General features: G+C 37.4%; 2 protein-coding genes across 2 annotated transcripts; both read right to left on the bottom strand.

Annotated features, from left to right (window-relative positions):
- Nucleotides 1-1,558: 1,558 nt before the first annotated feature.
- Nucleotides 1,559-4,890, bottom strand: Hsc70-4 (heat shock cognate protein). The gene is made up of 3 exons (XM_028177341.2): nt 4,803-4,890; nt 3,949-4,153; nt 1,559-3,389 (listed from the first exon to the last, which is right to left on the bottom strand). Exons 2-3 carry the CDS (start codon nt 4,151-4,153, stop codon nt 1,645-1,647), a joined length of 1,950 nt encoding a protein of 649 aa, XP_028033142.1. The 5' UTR covers nt 4,803-4,890; the 3' UTR covers nt 1,559-1,644.
- A 3,039-nt stretch (nt 4,891-7,929) lies between these two features.
- Nucleotides 7,930-17,173, bottom strand: emei (transmembrane protein 161-like emei). The gene is made up of 9 exons (XM_028177362.2): nt 16,770-17,173; nt 16,324-16,686; nt 15,542-15,621; nt 14,923-15,138; nt 13,837-13,953; nt 13,406-13,546; nt 11,794-11,968; nt 11,027-11,230; nt 7,930-10,622 (listed from the first exon to the last, which is right to left on the bottom strand). Exons 1-9 carry the CDS (start codon nt 16,770-16,772, stop codon nt 10,503-10,505), a joined length of 1,419 nt encoding a protein of 472 aa, XP_028033163.2. The 5' UTR covers nt 16,773-17,173; the 3' UTR covers nt 7,930-10,502.
- Nucleotides 17,174-17,583: the final 410 nt, after the last annotated feature.

Here is a 17,583-nt window from a genome sequence, read left to right as displayed (position 1 = left end):
CTTCCATTGTAATGCCTTTTATGAAGAAATATCCATTAGAGGCGGAACGAGACTGTGCCAAGAAAACTTCCTCGTCTAGACTGAGCTCACGACTGTTAACCCTGTACTACATACCTTACTCGGAACAACGGTATGATGTTAAAAAAACACTTTGTTCCTAATTACTTCAGGTTTGTATTTAAAAATTTAAAAACATTTAAAAACGCTTTATTATTGTCTTTTAGTCAAACACTCGCTCGTGAACATCAGCAATGCAGGAGCCACAGTCAAGCTGCTGCCTACTATAAACTACTCTTTTCAAACATTGAACATGTTATAGCGCTCGAGATTATTAAATGAATATTAAAGAAAGTTTTCATAAAATTCACAATTGTTTACATATTCGTGCTTAGAATTTTTAATTGCAAATAAACATATTGTGTCGATTATTGTTTTCTGTTCGCTTACAGCACAGATATGATTGTCAAATCGTTATTTTGCGAATGAGGCGATAATGCTCTCGTCAGAACGAAATTAGCCCGAAGAGAAATAGAATCGATAGAATTAGAGCTATAGTCTCTACTATGTTTAATATTTTTTTATGAAACTCTAATAACATGGTGAGTTTCTAAACAAAAGCTTGGTCTGGTGAGTGCTCTTGCAAAAAATAAACTAAGTATTCAACCGGATATAGTGACGTAGCGGTAGTAAATTTTAGTTTATTTCCAGAGTTTTGGCTCACGACCACAAGATTTCGGGGCGTTTCCCTTTCTAATTAAAATTCAATGTAGCACTGTTACTATTTAGATAAGTATTGTAGGGAAAACTCATACACATCGGAATTGTCAATGACCCCGAGCCACAGCAGTTCTAATCACAAGACTCGAAAACCACTGGATATTTTTTTCTTTGGATTCCATGGCGTTTTAGTGTCGCCGTATTTTGAATCAAATAGAGCAAACAACCTAATCTTCCTTAGTTCTCGAAAACGGTTCTAATACCTTTAGTTTTTAAATTACGGAAATAAAATGGCAACATAAAAAACATGTTTCCTAGTTTTTCAAGTGGACATTTTTAGAGGCCAAGATATGTAGGTTTCTAAACAACTTCAAGCCCAAGCTGCGAGATATTGCCGCTCTTTATAAAGCCCTTTCGAGTTTCGTGACGTAACATGATTTAGAAGTACTGCCAACAAGCCTATTCCCAAATATAGAAGTCAAATCTGAGAGCGTGACACTTGTTCGCCTCATCTTTTATATTAATAATAGTCGTAGGAAAACTCATTTGTTGAAAGTTAACTTTGAAGGCTAGTATTGGAAATTTAACTACTTTAATTATTAACAAAAACTTAACACTATGTATACAACGCTTTGTAACAACTAAAATAGGTATTTCGTAAAATCTCAACATTTCAGATTGAAACTAGATTATACAGCCAGACAACGTGATCAACTTTCAGTTTTCAAACCTGTATACATGACATTCCTGTCTCACTAAATACTGTCGACCAAAAACCCAATCCATAGTCAAATTTTGTACAACAGATTCTTTAAAGGTAAGTATAAATTAAAAAAGCAACTAAGTTCGATATTTATTTATTTCAATCAAGGAGAGGTTACAAGGTGGTTGTTACAGGTAGGTTTACGTGTGGTGTGGAATGTTGGTTTAATCGACCTCCTCGATGGTGGGGCCAGCGCCTCCAGCCCCGGGGGCGGCACCTCCGGCTCCGGGTGCTCCGCCCGGGAAGCCCGGCATACCTCCGGGGACTCCTCCGGCACCCTGGTACATCTTCGTTATTATCGGATTGCAAATGCCTTCCAATTCTTTCTGCTTGTGCTCATACTCCTCCTTGTCGGCCAGTTGGTTGGAATCCAGCCACTTGATGGTGTCGTTGCACTTGTCGAGGATGGTCTGCTTGTCAGAGTCCGAGATCTTTTCTTTGAGCTTCTCATCCTCCATGGTAGACTTCATGCTGAAGCAGTAAGATTCCAATGCATTCTTGGCCTGGATGGTCTCCTTTTGCTTGTCATCCTCGTTTCTGTACTTCTCTGCCTCATTAACCATACGCTCGATCTCTTCCTTGGAGAGACGACCTTTGTCGTTGGTAATGGTGATCTTGTTCTCCTTGTTGGTGGATTTTTCGATTGCGGAAACGTTGAGGATACCGTTGGCATCGATGTCGAAGGTGACCTCAATTTGAGGCACGCCACGCGGCGCCGGTGGGATCCCGGTCAGCTCGAATTTACCGAGCAAATTGTTATCTTTGGTCATAGCACGCTCACCCTCAAATACTTGGATGAGTACTCCGGGTTGGTTATCGGAGTAGGTGGTGAATGTCTGAGTCTGTTTAGTGGGGATGGTAGTGTTACGCTTGATGAGTGTGGTCATGACACCTCCAGCAGTCTCAATACCGAGGGAAAGGGGTGTTACATCAAGCAACAGCAGATCCTGCACCTCCTCAGACTTGTCACCGTGCAAGATAGCAGCCTGGACAGCTGCACCATAAGCTACGGCCTCGTCAGGGTTAATAGATTTGTTGAGCTCCTTTCCATTGAAGAAATCTTGCAGGAGCTTCTGCACCTTGGGGATACGAGTGGAGCCACCCACCAGTACAATATCGTGGATTTGAGCCTTATCCATCTTGGCATCACGGAGAGACTTCTCCACTGGCTCCATGGTAGACCTGAACAGATCGGCGTTCAGCTCCTCGAAGCGAGCACGAGTAATTGACGTGTAGAAGTCAATACCCTCGAAGAGAGAATCTATCTCAATGCTCGCTTGTGTGGACGATGACAAGGTCCTCTTTGCCCTCTCACATGCAGTACGCAAACGCCTAAGAGCTCTCTTGTTGGTAGCGAGGTCCTTTTTGTATTTCCTCTTGAACTCCTGAACAAAGTGGTTGACCATGCGATTGTCAAAGTCCTCACCTCCCAAGTGGGTGTCGCCGGCGGTGGATTTCACCTCGAAGATACCATCCTCGATGGTAAGGATGGACACGTCGAAGGTACCGCCGCCGAGGTCAAAGATAAGTACATTTCGTTCTCCAGTACCCTTTTTGTCAAGACCGTAAGCAATCGCAGCAGCAGTCGGTTCATTGATGATTCGGAGAACGTTCAAGCCAGAGATGGTACCTGCATCTTTTGTGGCTTGTCTTTGAGAGTCATTGAAGTACGCGGGAACCGTGATAACTGCATTCTGCACAGTTTTGCCGAGATAAGCTTCGGCAGTTTCCTTCATTTTCGTAAGCACCATGGAACTGACTTCCTCGGGGAAAAAGGTTTTGTCTTCACCCTTATATGCTACCTTGATCTTAGGTTTGCCTCCATCACTGACAACCTCGAAAGGCCAGTGCTTCATGTCGGCTTGCACAGTAGCATCTTCGAACTTACGTCCGATGAGACGTTTGGCATCTGCAACAAGTGAAAATTATGTCAATCCAAGTGAAAGGACGAATATCCTGAAGAACAAATTATAGTTTTTTCAGATTATTTTTATCATTCAATATGTTCAGAGACTCTAGTCTAGTATATTGGGTATCATCATAAATCACTTTAAAGAGAGCTCAGACTAATCACATTACAAACGTTTGGTTTTTCAAACTTTTTTCATTATCTACATGTTGAGGAAAAGTATGTACAATTAAACATATGACACATATGACAAGCCTAAGAATTCTAAAACTAATTTCCTCAAATCAGATAATGGTACAAATATAATTACTTGTTCTCCTATTAATGTTATGGCACATCTCAGTAATTGTCCATAATTGCAACAGGATTAAATACGTGCTTTTATCGTAAAATATAGCAATTATTTTCCATGAACAAAAAATAGTTTAAATAAATAACCCTATGGCATATATTTGTCGATTCGTCCTTCCTGATTAACTACGTTAAATTAAAACAAGATTTATACAGCCTCCATACAAAATTCCTGAATTACCTAACGTTTAATTATTTCGATACATACCGAATATTGTGTTGTTGGGGTTCATCGCCACCTGGTTCTTGGCGGCATCTCCGATGAGACGCTCGGTGTCTGTGAACGCAACATAAGACGGAGTGGTCCTGTTGCCCTGGTCGTTGGCGATGATCTCCACCTTCCCGTGCTGGAAGACACCAACGCAAGAGTACGTGGTACCCAGATCGATTCCTACTGCGGGTGCTTTTGCCATCTGGTGAAAATAAAATTCATCAAAATTGTAGGTATTCACAATCACGAAACGCAAGGTCAATTGGCTTTGATCAAGACGTAGATTCACAGCAACCTTGCGAGCTTTATTTCAAATCCCAACATCTATTAGAGCGGTTAAATAGCTTCGGTGCACCATCACAGCGCATGGCATGGAAGCCGGCGCGGCAGCCATTGCAACAAAGATATCGATCGCAGAACATTCTCGAATAGAGGTCATTGTTTAGAATTAATGATCCACTTATTAATAGGCGTGTGCTATGACACTTCAGCTTGAGAATTTTCACATGTTATAACTTGTTAGGTACCTACCACGTGCCATTAAATGTCTGACTCGAACAACGGGTTTACCCACGCCCAAGACTGCACTATTCTTTTAAACTTAATGGCTGATGAAATAAGTATTTTTATAAATCTATCAGCTAAATCAAACAAAAGACAAGTCATAAATCAAACACGAGACTTCCTGAAGACCGATGACCTCGTGGTGATAACGAAAAATGGTATCCATTAAAATACAGAATCCTAGAGAATTACAATAGATATATCGTACATTGTTATTAATATAGCCGTTTGTTCAAACCGCATTAAATAATCATAAAGAAAGAGAAATAAATAATTAAAGTACTCACTTTGTATTTTTAATCAGTCTTGTTACTTGTTCTTAAAATAACTCAGCAAACGTGCGCGATTGACGGCTTCTCTTCAGTAAATGATTCAATTCGAATCGTCGAGTTCCGTTTTTGTACATGAAGTACATACTCGATGCGTCACTAGCTCAGACGTCACTAGGAAATTCTGGAACATTCCGTCAATTATCCAATCAGAACACAGCTAGCTCGACGCAGTGAAAGGCTATTGGTTGGATAGTCAATGCTGTTGCCGTATTATGGATTACGAAATACTACGTCAATATCTAAAGTGATGTCCTCGTGTTTTAATTAATCGAGTCCAAAATAAATATAATTAATTACGCCATAAACCTAAGAGATAGTCCAAAATAAAATTTACCTTGCATAAAATTGTTAAATTGTTGTTAAATTCTACGACAAAACAGTAAACCTAAATAAAAACTGTGTATAATAATATGAAAACATCCACGATTCACAATTTTTTTTAAAATTTAAAATATTGGTACTATCCGAAGTGGATTTTTTGGCATTGTAACTAGAGTTTTGGATTGTTTGTAGGGTAAAATGCTGTTTTGGCCTAGAAGCCAAACTTGCTTATTGCAAAATCAAACAAATCAGAATCAAAAGTAATTTTAGAAAAAAATATGTAAACATCATCAAAGTAAAAAAATCTAAAATGCTATCACATGTATGTACATTTATATATTATCAATTAATTTATGGTTCTTCTTGTTTTCATGGATTACTCCAACTTTGGAGGCATTATAGACAAATTATATGTATAGTATAGTCATATCTATGCCTTCTACGCATGTCTATACCTTCCGTGCTTTAAAAATAATGTGGCTGAATATTACTATTTAATGCGCTAAAACTTACTGTAAGTTAATGTATATTTTTTCGGTAAATAGCAAACTATCAGCCACGAAAGCATAAAGTCGTAGCCTGTAAATTACTATATTTGGAGAAGTCTCTACTTTAGCATTCTGCATACATTATTTTATCGAAGTTCATTATTTTATCAAGAAAAAAGTTCAAAATAATCTGAACTTTACTGAAAGTAAAACATCTATCTGTCTATTGGGTTTATGGCGTTTCCTTTTAGATTTCGCCAATGTCAAGTGACAAGTGTATTACTCTGCTTTCTATAGCGGGCTTCGTGAACGAACAAGGTCCCAGATTGTAACTAAGAATTAAGTGAGTAGCTAAGAAAGTAAAATAAATTAAATGATTTATCGTTTGAAATTATATACAACACTACACATATGCCATAGACTTTTTGTTGTTCTCGTTCAACTGAATAACGAAAGAGATCAAAACTCATACAGCCAAATCCTTTATAGGCTTATTTTCGTACTTAAATGTTTTTGCCATGCTCGCAATCAAAGTGATCAAATTATAGAATAGCTATTGGATTGGATTCATGACCTCGTCAGATGCAAGTTGTCTGTCAGCCACTTTCGTTTGAGATTAAGAGATTACGAAACATGAATTTATTAAAACGATGAGCGCCTAACCCAGGTTAAATTAAGTGATTTCCGCTTATTAAAGAAAAATTCTCAAATATTTATCAAATATCAAAGACAAACGAGTGAACAAGCCTCTTGATTAAAAGTGACCACGTCAGTACATTAACTAATTAATCCGAAACCACAGCAATGACACCATTATGGAAGCAATCAAAAATAGTTGCAAGGTATGTTAATGAAATTTAAATGATGATTCGATCAACATTATTGTGAAATATTAATGATTCTATTCATTAAATGGTATTTATAAATGTATTATCTATGGTTAGCGTCGTTTTTTGCTCCGGAGGATGTTGTATTTACACGTAACATAATTAATTTGCATTCAATCGTACTGTGTACCTATGTAGTTTGCGCGGTTATTTTGAAATATGGATTATCCAAATTTGAATTTGAATTATGTCTCTCCACTGTGTGACCTAGATTTTTTAACGACGACAATTTTCGGGAGGCGAAGTTTCTGGAATTTCGCCTGATATTTTTGCATGATATAGAGAGCGGTTCGTCTAGAAACCCAGCTTTCACAAATCAAATGGACATTTACATGATGACTCATAGCATGCGTAATTAACTTAATTTTTCCCAGAAATTCTGTAAAGTTCATTTCACAAAATTGTCGATGATCTCACGAATCTTCGAGTATATACGGGAAGTACTCTGAGGAATTGCTTAAGATTATCTGATTATCTTATATTATGCTTATTATTATAACAGTACGACCCAGCACCGGAGCAGGGTTCATTTACCCGCGCTCACGCTCGGCGATATTCGGGAATTACTTTAACTTTGGCACAGTCTAGATTATTTTTTTATTGGCCGAGCAGGCAGACGAGCAATTTTTTTTTTATTGCTTATATGGATGGACGAGCTCACAGCCCACCTGATGTTAAGTGGTTACTGGAACCCATAGACATCTACAACGAAATGCGCCACCCACCTCGAGATATAAGTTCTAAGGTCTCAGTATAGTTACAACGGCTACCCCACCCTTCGAACCGAAACGCATTACTGCTTCACGGCGGAAATAGGCGGGGTGGTGGTACCTACCCGTGCGAACTCCCAAGAGGTCCTACCACCAGTGATTACGCAAATTATAATTTTGCGGGTTTGATTTTTATTACACGATGTTATTCCTTCACCGTGGAAGTCAATCGTGAACATTTGTTGAGTACGTATTTCATTAGAAAAATAGGTACCCGCCAGCGGGATTCGAACACCGGTGCATCGCTTCATACGAATGCACCGGACGTCTTATCCTTTGGGCCACGACGACGACGAGCATACCGCCCACCTGATGGTAAGTGGTTACCGTCGCTAATGGACGTCAGCAATGCCAGGGGCAAAGCCAAGCCGTTGCCTACCATTGAGTACTCTCCACAAGCCTCGTTTGAAGAAGGACATGTCATAGGGAAACACCGTGGAGGATATTTGAGGGTCTAGAACGTTCCTCCACTAACAAGTTTATAGAGTCACCAGCAGTTAGCAATGGTTAGTTTGGAGTTTGGCCCCACATGGCGTCGGAAGTCGTTTAATGGTTTAATTTTCTATCGTTTTCCTCACGTTGAGAACGTAATAGGGAGGGATAATAATAAAAACTATTTGCTTCAGATAATTTATTACAACAATCCCATACAAATTTTCATAATCGTAATTTTTCAACTAATAAGCTATTAATCACAAAAAAACAAATTGAATTAAATCAAATACCAATTCATTATTTACCGAAAAGTAATTATAATGATATTATTTACGCATGTATTACGCTTAATAATTACGCTTAATAATTATTAGATAAGAATAATTTTAAGCTGCGACTATTTTTATTAAAGACTCACTTAACGGGATTCGACAATTCTTACTTTCAAATATCATGAACTATATAGTGAAAAGAACCGGTCGAATAATTGCGCTTAATAATTACAGTTAAATAAAATGATTTGTTTTCAATTAAATTTAAAATGAGAGTAATGAATACATAACTTTTATAACTCATAGTACAACTTCGGTCGAAACAATATTTGATATTATAAATGCGAAAGTCAGTTTTAAAAAGTAAGGTCTTCTATGACCAGGTACAATAGAACACTTCATTATTTTTTTATCATTGAAGGGTTACTGGTGGCCCGGAGGCCTTTCCAGTTTCACCAGGACAAAACACTTCATACATTCATAGTCAATAGAACAGTTCAGTTCATACCTTTTAATTATTAATGAATTTCAGTTTAGTTTTACACAGTTACAAATATACAATAATTTTATAATAACTCTAAGATAGATTAACAGAAAGTAAACGTAAAATTAACGTTATCTACAGAGCTAGACGCCGCACTAGACAAGGGTCTAAGCACCATACGTCGCGAGACTATTTGTAATTAACATCATAGTTATAGCTCATTATATTAGAAACACATAAGAATAACAAACTAATGTAGCACACAAACAGGTTTAAACATAACACAAAAATCACAAACTTACACAAACATAACAAAAGTTGTCTAAAATATAATATTAAATAATCTTGTTTTTTCAATGCAATTTCGTGTATATAATTTCGTAGCAACCCTACGAATTTAACATGACCTATAAAATAAATAGTACAAAAGTGGTCATTTTTAAAATCACTGAGGTCTATTCACACTTATGTCTTAATATTTCAAGATTCTTTAAATATGTCATGAATTTTATAATAGAACGAACAGGTTGGTTCGCTCTGTGTGCGACCGGTTAATTTATATAAATATGTATTTACATATGTATAAGTATGTATCAGTTCCCGTAGTACAGGGAGCCCTACAGGACACTTGACCGGGTATGATTTATCCTAGACTATTTATTAAATTAAAAAACAGTATTTAAATGAATTTAAATCTCAAGATGTCATTGATTTTAACAGAATTTGAAACGACGGGTAAAAAACCTGTTGAATAAATTATCAACTATTGTTTCATCGTAACATTATTCAAGATACAGGTCAATACAATGACCCCGAGCCTTCGGTCGAAAAATTTGAATTCAAACTCACACCATTAAAATCTATAAATGTAATAACTAAATTCTAATTAAAGGTAATTTTTTTCATAGTGATGAACATAACATGGACATTTTTCTTTAACTTTTTATAATTTATGTTATCACCAATCAACACGTGCTAAATTATTATTAACAATGAAATGCAGGTTTCTTAAGCTTTATTGGTAATAACTTTTTATTATCCAATATTTTAAAGTAGCTGTCAATCTATGATGTGTTTCATATTTGTGAAGTCCATGAGCATCAGTGACCACTGAGTATAAGAACTTTTTTGTTATATAATTCGAATGTTATATATTTTTTTAATTTTACATTTATAAACTTTCTTATATCTTACTTAGATTCAGTTACCTCCAGTAAAATGACTGAGCAAACTATGTAATGATGTCTTTTATTATTTATTTATTGTAAAGAGTATGGCTTCAAGTACTACCTAAAATTAATAGATAAGAAAAGTTAATTACAAGTTAAAACCGGGTGAAGCTTTTGTGGCAATCGACAACAGGAGGTGGTGTGCATCGTATCAACATAGTTGATGGTGCTGTATCGAGAAATTTCCTTGGAGTGCTAACTTTTAAGGCTTCATCAAACAGAACGCATACTTAGCGCTGCGTGTGTTCATGTCACACAAATTGACTAGATGAGTCCAACGCTCCTTGACGCAACGCATTCGCCAAATCATAGTGCCTTTCTATAGCAGTCTGAAAATTTAAAAGTATTAAGATATCGAGTGATTCAGATGTGGCATTGTATAAGCACGGGTATTGTCTAACTAATTCTATTAATTTTTCGGGCATTATTCAGTATTTTAATACATATTCACTCGGACATTAAAATGAAATTAGGAAAAAATGACAACGCCTGACGTCAAATCGTTCTAACCCCGCGACGGAGCGTTGCGTACTTATAGCGCTGGCGCTCTGTTCGACAGTATATTACCATAGCAGTACAACACGTCTCGGCGTCATAGCATTCTGACACACGCTAAGTACGCGTTCTGTTTGACGAAGCCTTAACACAACATTCGCCTTTAAAATCACAACACATGCTTTGGCCACATCAGGGTAACGTCCCACAATGATCTTCGACTAGAAAACTACATATAATTTAAAACGAATACAAATAGGCATCAGCATCAGCATCAGGAGATCCTGAAGTAACTCTGGTAGGCGGCTCCCAGCGCGGTGGTCACGAACCACGCGAAGCTGCACCACCACGTCGCGAAGCCCAGCACTCCGCGACACACCTCCGCCGTGAACACCTGGAGACATTCCACTAACTTTACTAATTAGTTAAACAGACCACGTTCCGTTGTTTTTTAATTTTATTATATCGAAATTATAGAAGAATTCCCAAAAAAAATCTTTTTTTATTGCTTAGATGGGTGGACGAGCTCACAGCCCACCTGGTGTTAAGTGGTTACTGGAGCCCATAGACATCTACAACGTAAATGCCGCCACCCACCTTGGGATAATTCTAAGGTCTCATTATAGTTACAACGGCCCCACCCTTCAAACCGAAACGCATTATATTTCACAGCAGAAATAGGCAGGGTGGTGGTACCCACCCGTGCGGACTCACAAGATGCCCTTCACCCAGTAATTACGCAAACTATAATTTTACGGGTTTGATGATTTACAGTACATTGCTGGACCGTGTAATTACCATCTTCAGGTTTTCCCAGGCCAGCTGGTACTGGTCCGCGCCTGCGGGGGCGGGGAGGGGCGCGGCGGGGGGCGCCTCGTACAGCAGGCTGGTCCACGCGTGGCCGCCCAGCGTCTTGTACATCAGGGCCAAGTACAGCATCATGATCACGGGGCAGATGTACTGCAGCGCGACCACGCACAGGTAGTAGAACACCGAGGCGACCTGGGAAAGTTCACCGTGCGTCAACTTCATTACGTCAGGCTGAACCGAGCTTCCGTATGTGTGACGTCATTTGCAGTTAAACTAAATGACGAGTCATTTTTACTATTTTTTATTGTGCAATTGAGCGGAGCCCGCAGACGTGACGGCTGGTGACGGTGACGTCACCGTCTGCTGTGACAACGTGGTGTCGAACGTGGCACTCGGACCCGTCCTGCGCCGTGGTCCAACACCAACAATGAACCGTGTTGTTTCAAAATAAATTAAATATTAAGTAAATATTTACTGGTGGTAGGACCTCTTATGAGTCCGCATGGGTACCACCGCCCTGCCTATTTCTTCCGTGAAGCAGTAATGCGTTTCGGTTTGGAGGGTGGAGCAGCCGTTGTAACCTGACCTTAGAACTCATATCTCAAGGTGGGTGACGGCATTTGCGTTGTAGATGTATGTCTATGGGCTCCAGTAACCATTCAACACCAGGTGGGCTGTGAGCTCGTCCACCCATCTAAGCAATAAAAAATAAATCTTTGTAACTCAATGTTTATTTATTATTTTTATGTTCTCACCTTTTTCTGTAAATCGATATTGGTTATCCTGCCGGCCTCTTTCTTCTGCACGTCGAGCCTCCGCTGTGCAATGTCCAGGTAGGCCTGCAGCTGCCGCGGCATCAGCGCCACGCGCAGCGCCGCCGCGCACACCACCAGCACGATGCGCAGGGTGTCGAAGGCCTGCGACGTCATTCTGAAACGTAAGGCCAGGTTGGAGTTGGGCACCGCGACACGTGGTGCGGGGACCGGATACACGCGGTATTGGCAACACTATAATTGTTTTTTTTTAAAGAATTTTATGACCTAGTAACTAAGACCTTTAGGTCAAGTCTTGTTTTAATTTATATTCTTATTTTTATGAAAAATGATAATATGGAGCGAAATGAAATGAAGTTGGGATGAAATTAAATGAAATGAGATGAGATGATATGGGATGAAATATAATCTCAGTAAAATGATGGTCATTTACTGGGATTTTTTCAGTGGACTTTTTGGATCCCGAGAAGTTACGTCCAGCTACTTTGTTTCATTTTCCCACATTTGTGTACTTTCACAGATACTAAACAGTTAATAAATCACCGTTATTACACATTTAAACCTGAAGAAACACTAAATAGACAAAATAAAACAAATCACACAACTTCATTCCTCTCGTTCTCGCCAAAAGTCCTCCTTTTTTGCCATATCGCAACACTATATTTGAGCTAATCAAAATAAAAAAGGCATAATTTTAAAAGAACAAAATTTGTGTATTTTTCTTACATTAATAACATGACGAAAACATACAAGAAATAATTTAAAATTTATTAAGTCGAGCCACTTAACTTGATTTTTGAGCTTCAGTTTTCATTTAAACAATTGACCAAGCAGGTAAGACTGGTTAGAAATATTATCATGGGCAATAGAAACAGTTATTATCACACCTCCCGTAATATTACGTCAAGAGCAGTCAAAATTAAATGGCAATAGGCCCAATGACAATATTGCCATATTCAAACAAAATAGACTGCAATGGGCACTTTTTCTTTTCAGAAAAGTTTCCAATTTAAAAATGAACTGTTAATATTTTAATTATGTGGATCAAGTTTTCATTTTTACTACTATATAATATGATTTGGTTATCTACTACTATCACTGTTGTTCTTACGTTTGTATAAAAATAATAACAGGATTTTTTGAATGGGTAGTCAAGCTCACATTACACCTGGTGGTAAGACATTTTGAGTCCGCACTGGTAGGTACTACCGTCCTGTCTATTTCTGCCATGAAACAGTAATGCGTTTCGGTTTGAAGGGTAGGGCAGCCGGTGTAGTGTTAAAACTGAGACTTAGGACTTATGTATCGAGGTGGGTGGCGGCTTTTACGTCGTAGGTCTCTATGGGCACCGGTAACCACTTAGCAGCAGATGGGTCGTGAGCTCGCAAACCCACCTAAGCAATAATAATAAAACCTTGAATCTCACCACCCACCATGACTTCACAGAGACTTGGGGACGAATTCTCTATTGTATTGTGTAAAGGACTGGACTTTCAAATGGAATACATAGTGGCTTCACGGCAGAAACTTAAGAGTTGGTCACCTAAAGGCTGAGAACATGTTATGCTCAGAATTAAACAAATAATTAACTTACAAAGGTTTCTCCATCCCGCTGAATACTCGAGCTGTGAGGTAGTGCCTCGTAATTGGACGCACCCACAACAGTACAAGTATGAACGGCAGAGCAAAATTAAAATTTAGCAACAAATACTTTATTTTGTTTTCTCCGTAGTACCTGAAATTTTAATAAATTTCGAGTTTAACGCATTTTAGATACATAGTCTATAAATATATGGAACGATTTAGTAATCACCTTCCTACACCAAGTTCTTTCAATTACATGGTATAGAGGCAATTCCATCCATTGTTTCGGATAATACGGTTTTTTTTTATTCAAACAATATTTGTTATGTATCAGAAAATCTGAATTGATATTAATTGAACAAAGATGTTGAGATTCATTTTACTAGAAATATTTTAGAATTCATCTTTGTTATTGTTAATAGGCATAAATCAATTACGTACCTCAGTGAGTCCCAATGCATTCTGGAAACTCTGAATCCCGGAAATGTAAATATGGTACCAATGATCGCAGCCCACACGGCAAAAGCAAACTTTATCACAAGCTTGGATGCTGGACCACTGAAATTTATGAAATTACGAGATTTTTATATTTATAAATATAGAATATTTATAGAATAGAAATCTGTTACAATCTTTAAACAAATACATGAAATGATATGGAATTTAATCTTTGCTCTGAATAGGCTACCTTCTTCGATCAACAATATTGTTGATCGAAGGCTACCTTAGATAATGCTAAAAAGCAATACGTCGACCATACAAACAAGCACTGCTTTTAAAATTAATTAATTTTCTTTAACATTGAATAAAATTTTCTGTTTTCTCTCTCATCTTATTAATTAAATTTTTTATATATTTCCTAATAAGTAAGGATGTAGTGAAGTGGATGAGAATTGTCTCCAATCAAACATTATAACATAAGAAAGGATAGATCTATGCTCAACAGTGGGTACTAAAGGGCTAAAGGTTATGATGAAGGCTGTTGTGAGTCAATTTTAGGGAGAACCACTATCTTCACTACAAGCTGAAAGGCGCGACCCTTTGGTGGATAGGACTGCCATTCTACAGTAAAAATTACACTTCCACCTCATGGTTAAAGGGGGTTGCAGTATATCATTTTGACTTTTGATCGTAACATTTTAATATCTTCAATTTAGAGAACAATTCTCAGATGTTTCCCACCTGGGATTTCCTAAACAATAAAACCACAGTTGATAGGTTTTGGTAGTTTTTATCAACCATGAAGCTAGTTGTAGACTATATTGAGTCTGCACAGAATAGATGCTACCACCCTATCTGATTCTGCATTTTAAAGTAATACGTTTTGGTTTGAATGACAGGGCAACTATTGTACCAGTATAACTGAGACCTCATACCTCAAAGTAGACAGAGACAGTCACACGGATATCTATTGGCTTTGATAATAGATAACAATGGTCCAAGTGTAGATTTGCACCAATTTACATTACATGCAAAAATTCATATTCTTTATTATGAATAATAAAAATAAATAGTGACGAAACTCACACAGAACTCAAGCCTTGACTATCGAGAAACTTAGAAGCATTTTCAAAAAAGCTGTCATAAGCAGGGTCCACACCAACTTCCAAGTTTTTTTCATCTACGATCAGTACCATCATGGCTATGAGGAGGAAAACGCAGAATGCGACAATGCATGTTGATCGTTCACCGATTGATTCATCACTTGTGAAATATTGTTTGGTAAGTGATAACAAGATTTTACTGTCATATAGTTAAGGTTTTATATATTTATGGCATGTGTTCCTGTAAACCTGTGCAGGGCAGGGAGAAGAATAATGGACCAAAAGCATTAAATTATATAATGCAAATGAATGGATACTATTATCTTGCCTATATCTACCATAAAGAAGTATCATTGTCATGCTTTGACATTAGAAGTTGGTTATGATGAAATTTAGGTTGAAATAAATTAGTTGCATTTGAATTTGAATAGCGTGTTCTGATTTATAGGGCTTAATGGAGTGTATACAAAAGTGGAAAGCAAAAGTGAGAAGGCCCAGGATAGCTTACATAGGCAAGTAAGTTTATTGCAAAAGGAGTAGATTATTTTCTTCAATAACTTCTTAAGGTCAATCTATATTTAAAATTTATAATAAAAGGATACATTGAAAACAAAATAACGAGTAGACACCAGACCATGCTCAAATTGAACTCATCTTTTAATGGAAATATTGAGGTGTAAACCTGAAATCAAATACCAAAAAAAATTTAAACTCTGAAGAAATAACATTATTTATGCAAAATTATCTTTACATTTTATTAATTACATCTGAGACACTGTAGAGAGCAACACTAGGTACAAATTTATCCCCAGACACATATCTATGATGTACTTATTAGAAATGACTTAAACCACTGATGGTGTGAAAGACAGTAGACAATTATTTCAAAAATTTAATCATAATGTTTACATTTTTTTATCTTTTAACACACTTGTCCATAATTTAATAGAGGATTTATCAAAATTAACATAAAATTTATCAAGTTAGCAGGATTATATTAATCAGGCTGGCTAAATTTTTTCATTTTATATTCTGATTGAGTAATAACATTTCCAACTACTGTATTCAGCCACACTTTTGGAGACTGTTATAAAACCAAAACACCAACTACTTTTAATTACTCTTTAACTCACTGTTGTAACCTTAAAGTAATTTGGTTGCCTTAGCAGACAAACAAGCATACAGCATATGAATAGTTACCACTGATCTTTTATATCAGCAATGACAGGGGTACACCCAGGTTTTTGCCTCCCACGAATATTTATCTGCATCAAAAGCTAGATTTTTTTTCAACCTCTAAAACGGTTTATAGATCACTTGCACTTAAAGCTGTCAGATGGACATCTAACAGAACCAATTAAAATGTACATGAATATTCTCATACCTCAGACATAATGTATACTATGGCTGTATACAATGAAAAATCAACAATCCAAAGATATTCTGTGTAGAATCTCAAATGTACCACGTCCAGCGCAGTAACCGGTGCAGTTTCCAATTGGATTTCCAAGCTTCTAGGCACGTGAAATGTCTCCGGTTTACCGTTACTCTCATATTTACCACCTTTTTTCCCCTTAGATCTCTCTTTAGGAACCCCAGCCAAATTCTTCAACTCATTATTGTCCGGATACAAATACCGGTATAAGCCCTGAGAGCACAGCAACCACTTCGCGAACGAATAATTGCCCAATTTCTGTATAACTGATACCATGATCAAAGTTATTACAAGCTGAGCCCCCAATAATGCCTGCAGAGGTAAATATGACTATAATTAGAACATGAAACTATGATACATGAGTTGTGTAACTACAATTAGTGTAAAAAACTGACCATTGTCTCTTTTTCGTTCCCGTTTAAGTTAATTCATAATTTCATACTAATTCATAGTGTCAATTTGCTGAATTATTTTGAATTCAAGCTAAATCTAACCTCAATTTTCACAACAAAATAAAGTTCAATTTTTTTTTTAGTAGGCTTACGGTTCAGTTAAAAAACCTCACAGAAAAGACAAGAATAGAAATATAGCTGTTGTCAAATTGAAATATCAAGGGATCTTTTCTTTAGATTTATTAAAGTAATAAAGTTTATAGAGAATGATAAATGAATGGAAATTTCAAACTGTGTATCCATTAAAGAAAGAAATAAAAGTTTTCAAGTAACATAAAGAAATACAAACACTTCCTTAGCTTTGAATGAAAATAGTTTGGAATGAAACTCAACTATTTGAGTTGCCTATTTGAATCAATAATTATCTGTGCTTAACATTCAGAGTTTTTTTGACATCTTCGGGCGGGTTCAAGGGATCGGGGGCCAGAAGCTGGCCAAAGTACGGGAACCCTCCTACTCTGACCGGGTTCCGACCCCGCGGAATTTGATCGTCGGGTGTAAGAGTGCAGGAGAGTTATTCAGTGCGGTAGGGCCCTAAAAATAACCTCAGGCTCGCGGTTCGCAGTCGTGGACAGTCCCACATACAAAGTGCGCCCCCAAGTAGCATGTGCTTAGTGCGAGTTTCATAACGTTCTCGATAACGTAAAAGTTAAGCCAATTTTGTATGCAATTGGAACAGCGCCCCTACCGACAAACGTATGCAAACGATCCCATTCCATACAAATATGATCTAACTTTTACGCTAGGTATCGAGTAC

The sequence above is a fragment of the Bombyx mandarina genome, chromosome 09, assembly GCF_030267445.1.
Source record: "Bombyx mandarina strain Sakado chromosome 09, ASM3026744v2".
Lineage (NCBI taxonomy): Eukaryota > Metazoa > Arthropoda > Insecta > Lepidoptera > Bombycidae > Bombyx > Bombyx mandarina.
This window is presented reverse-complemented; position numbering and strand designations above follow the sequence as displayed.

What these genes read in the sequence shown, in the direction of transcription:
- emei (XM_028177362.2), bottom strand. An exon ending in ATATCGATTTACAGAAAAAG is followed by an intron (nt 11,231 to 11,793) that starts GTGAGAACATAA and finishes GAACTTTCCCAG; the next exon opens with GTCGCCTCGGTGTTCTACTA. An exon ending in CCTGGGAAAACCTGAAGATG is followed by an intron (nt 10,623 to 11,026) that starts GTAATTACACGG and finishes GAATGTCTCCAG; the next exon opens with GTGTTCACGGCGGAGGTGTG.
- Hsc70-4 (XM_028177341.2), bottom strand. Translation starts at nt 4,153, where the DNA reads ATGGCAAAAGCACCCGCAGTAGGAATCGATCTGGGTACCACGTACTCT. An exon ending in CCCCAACAACACAATATTCG is followed by an intron (nt 3,390 to 3,948) that starts GTATGTATCGAA and finishes CACTTGTTGCAG; the next exon opens with ATGCCAAACGTCTCATCGGA.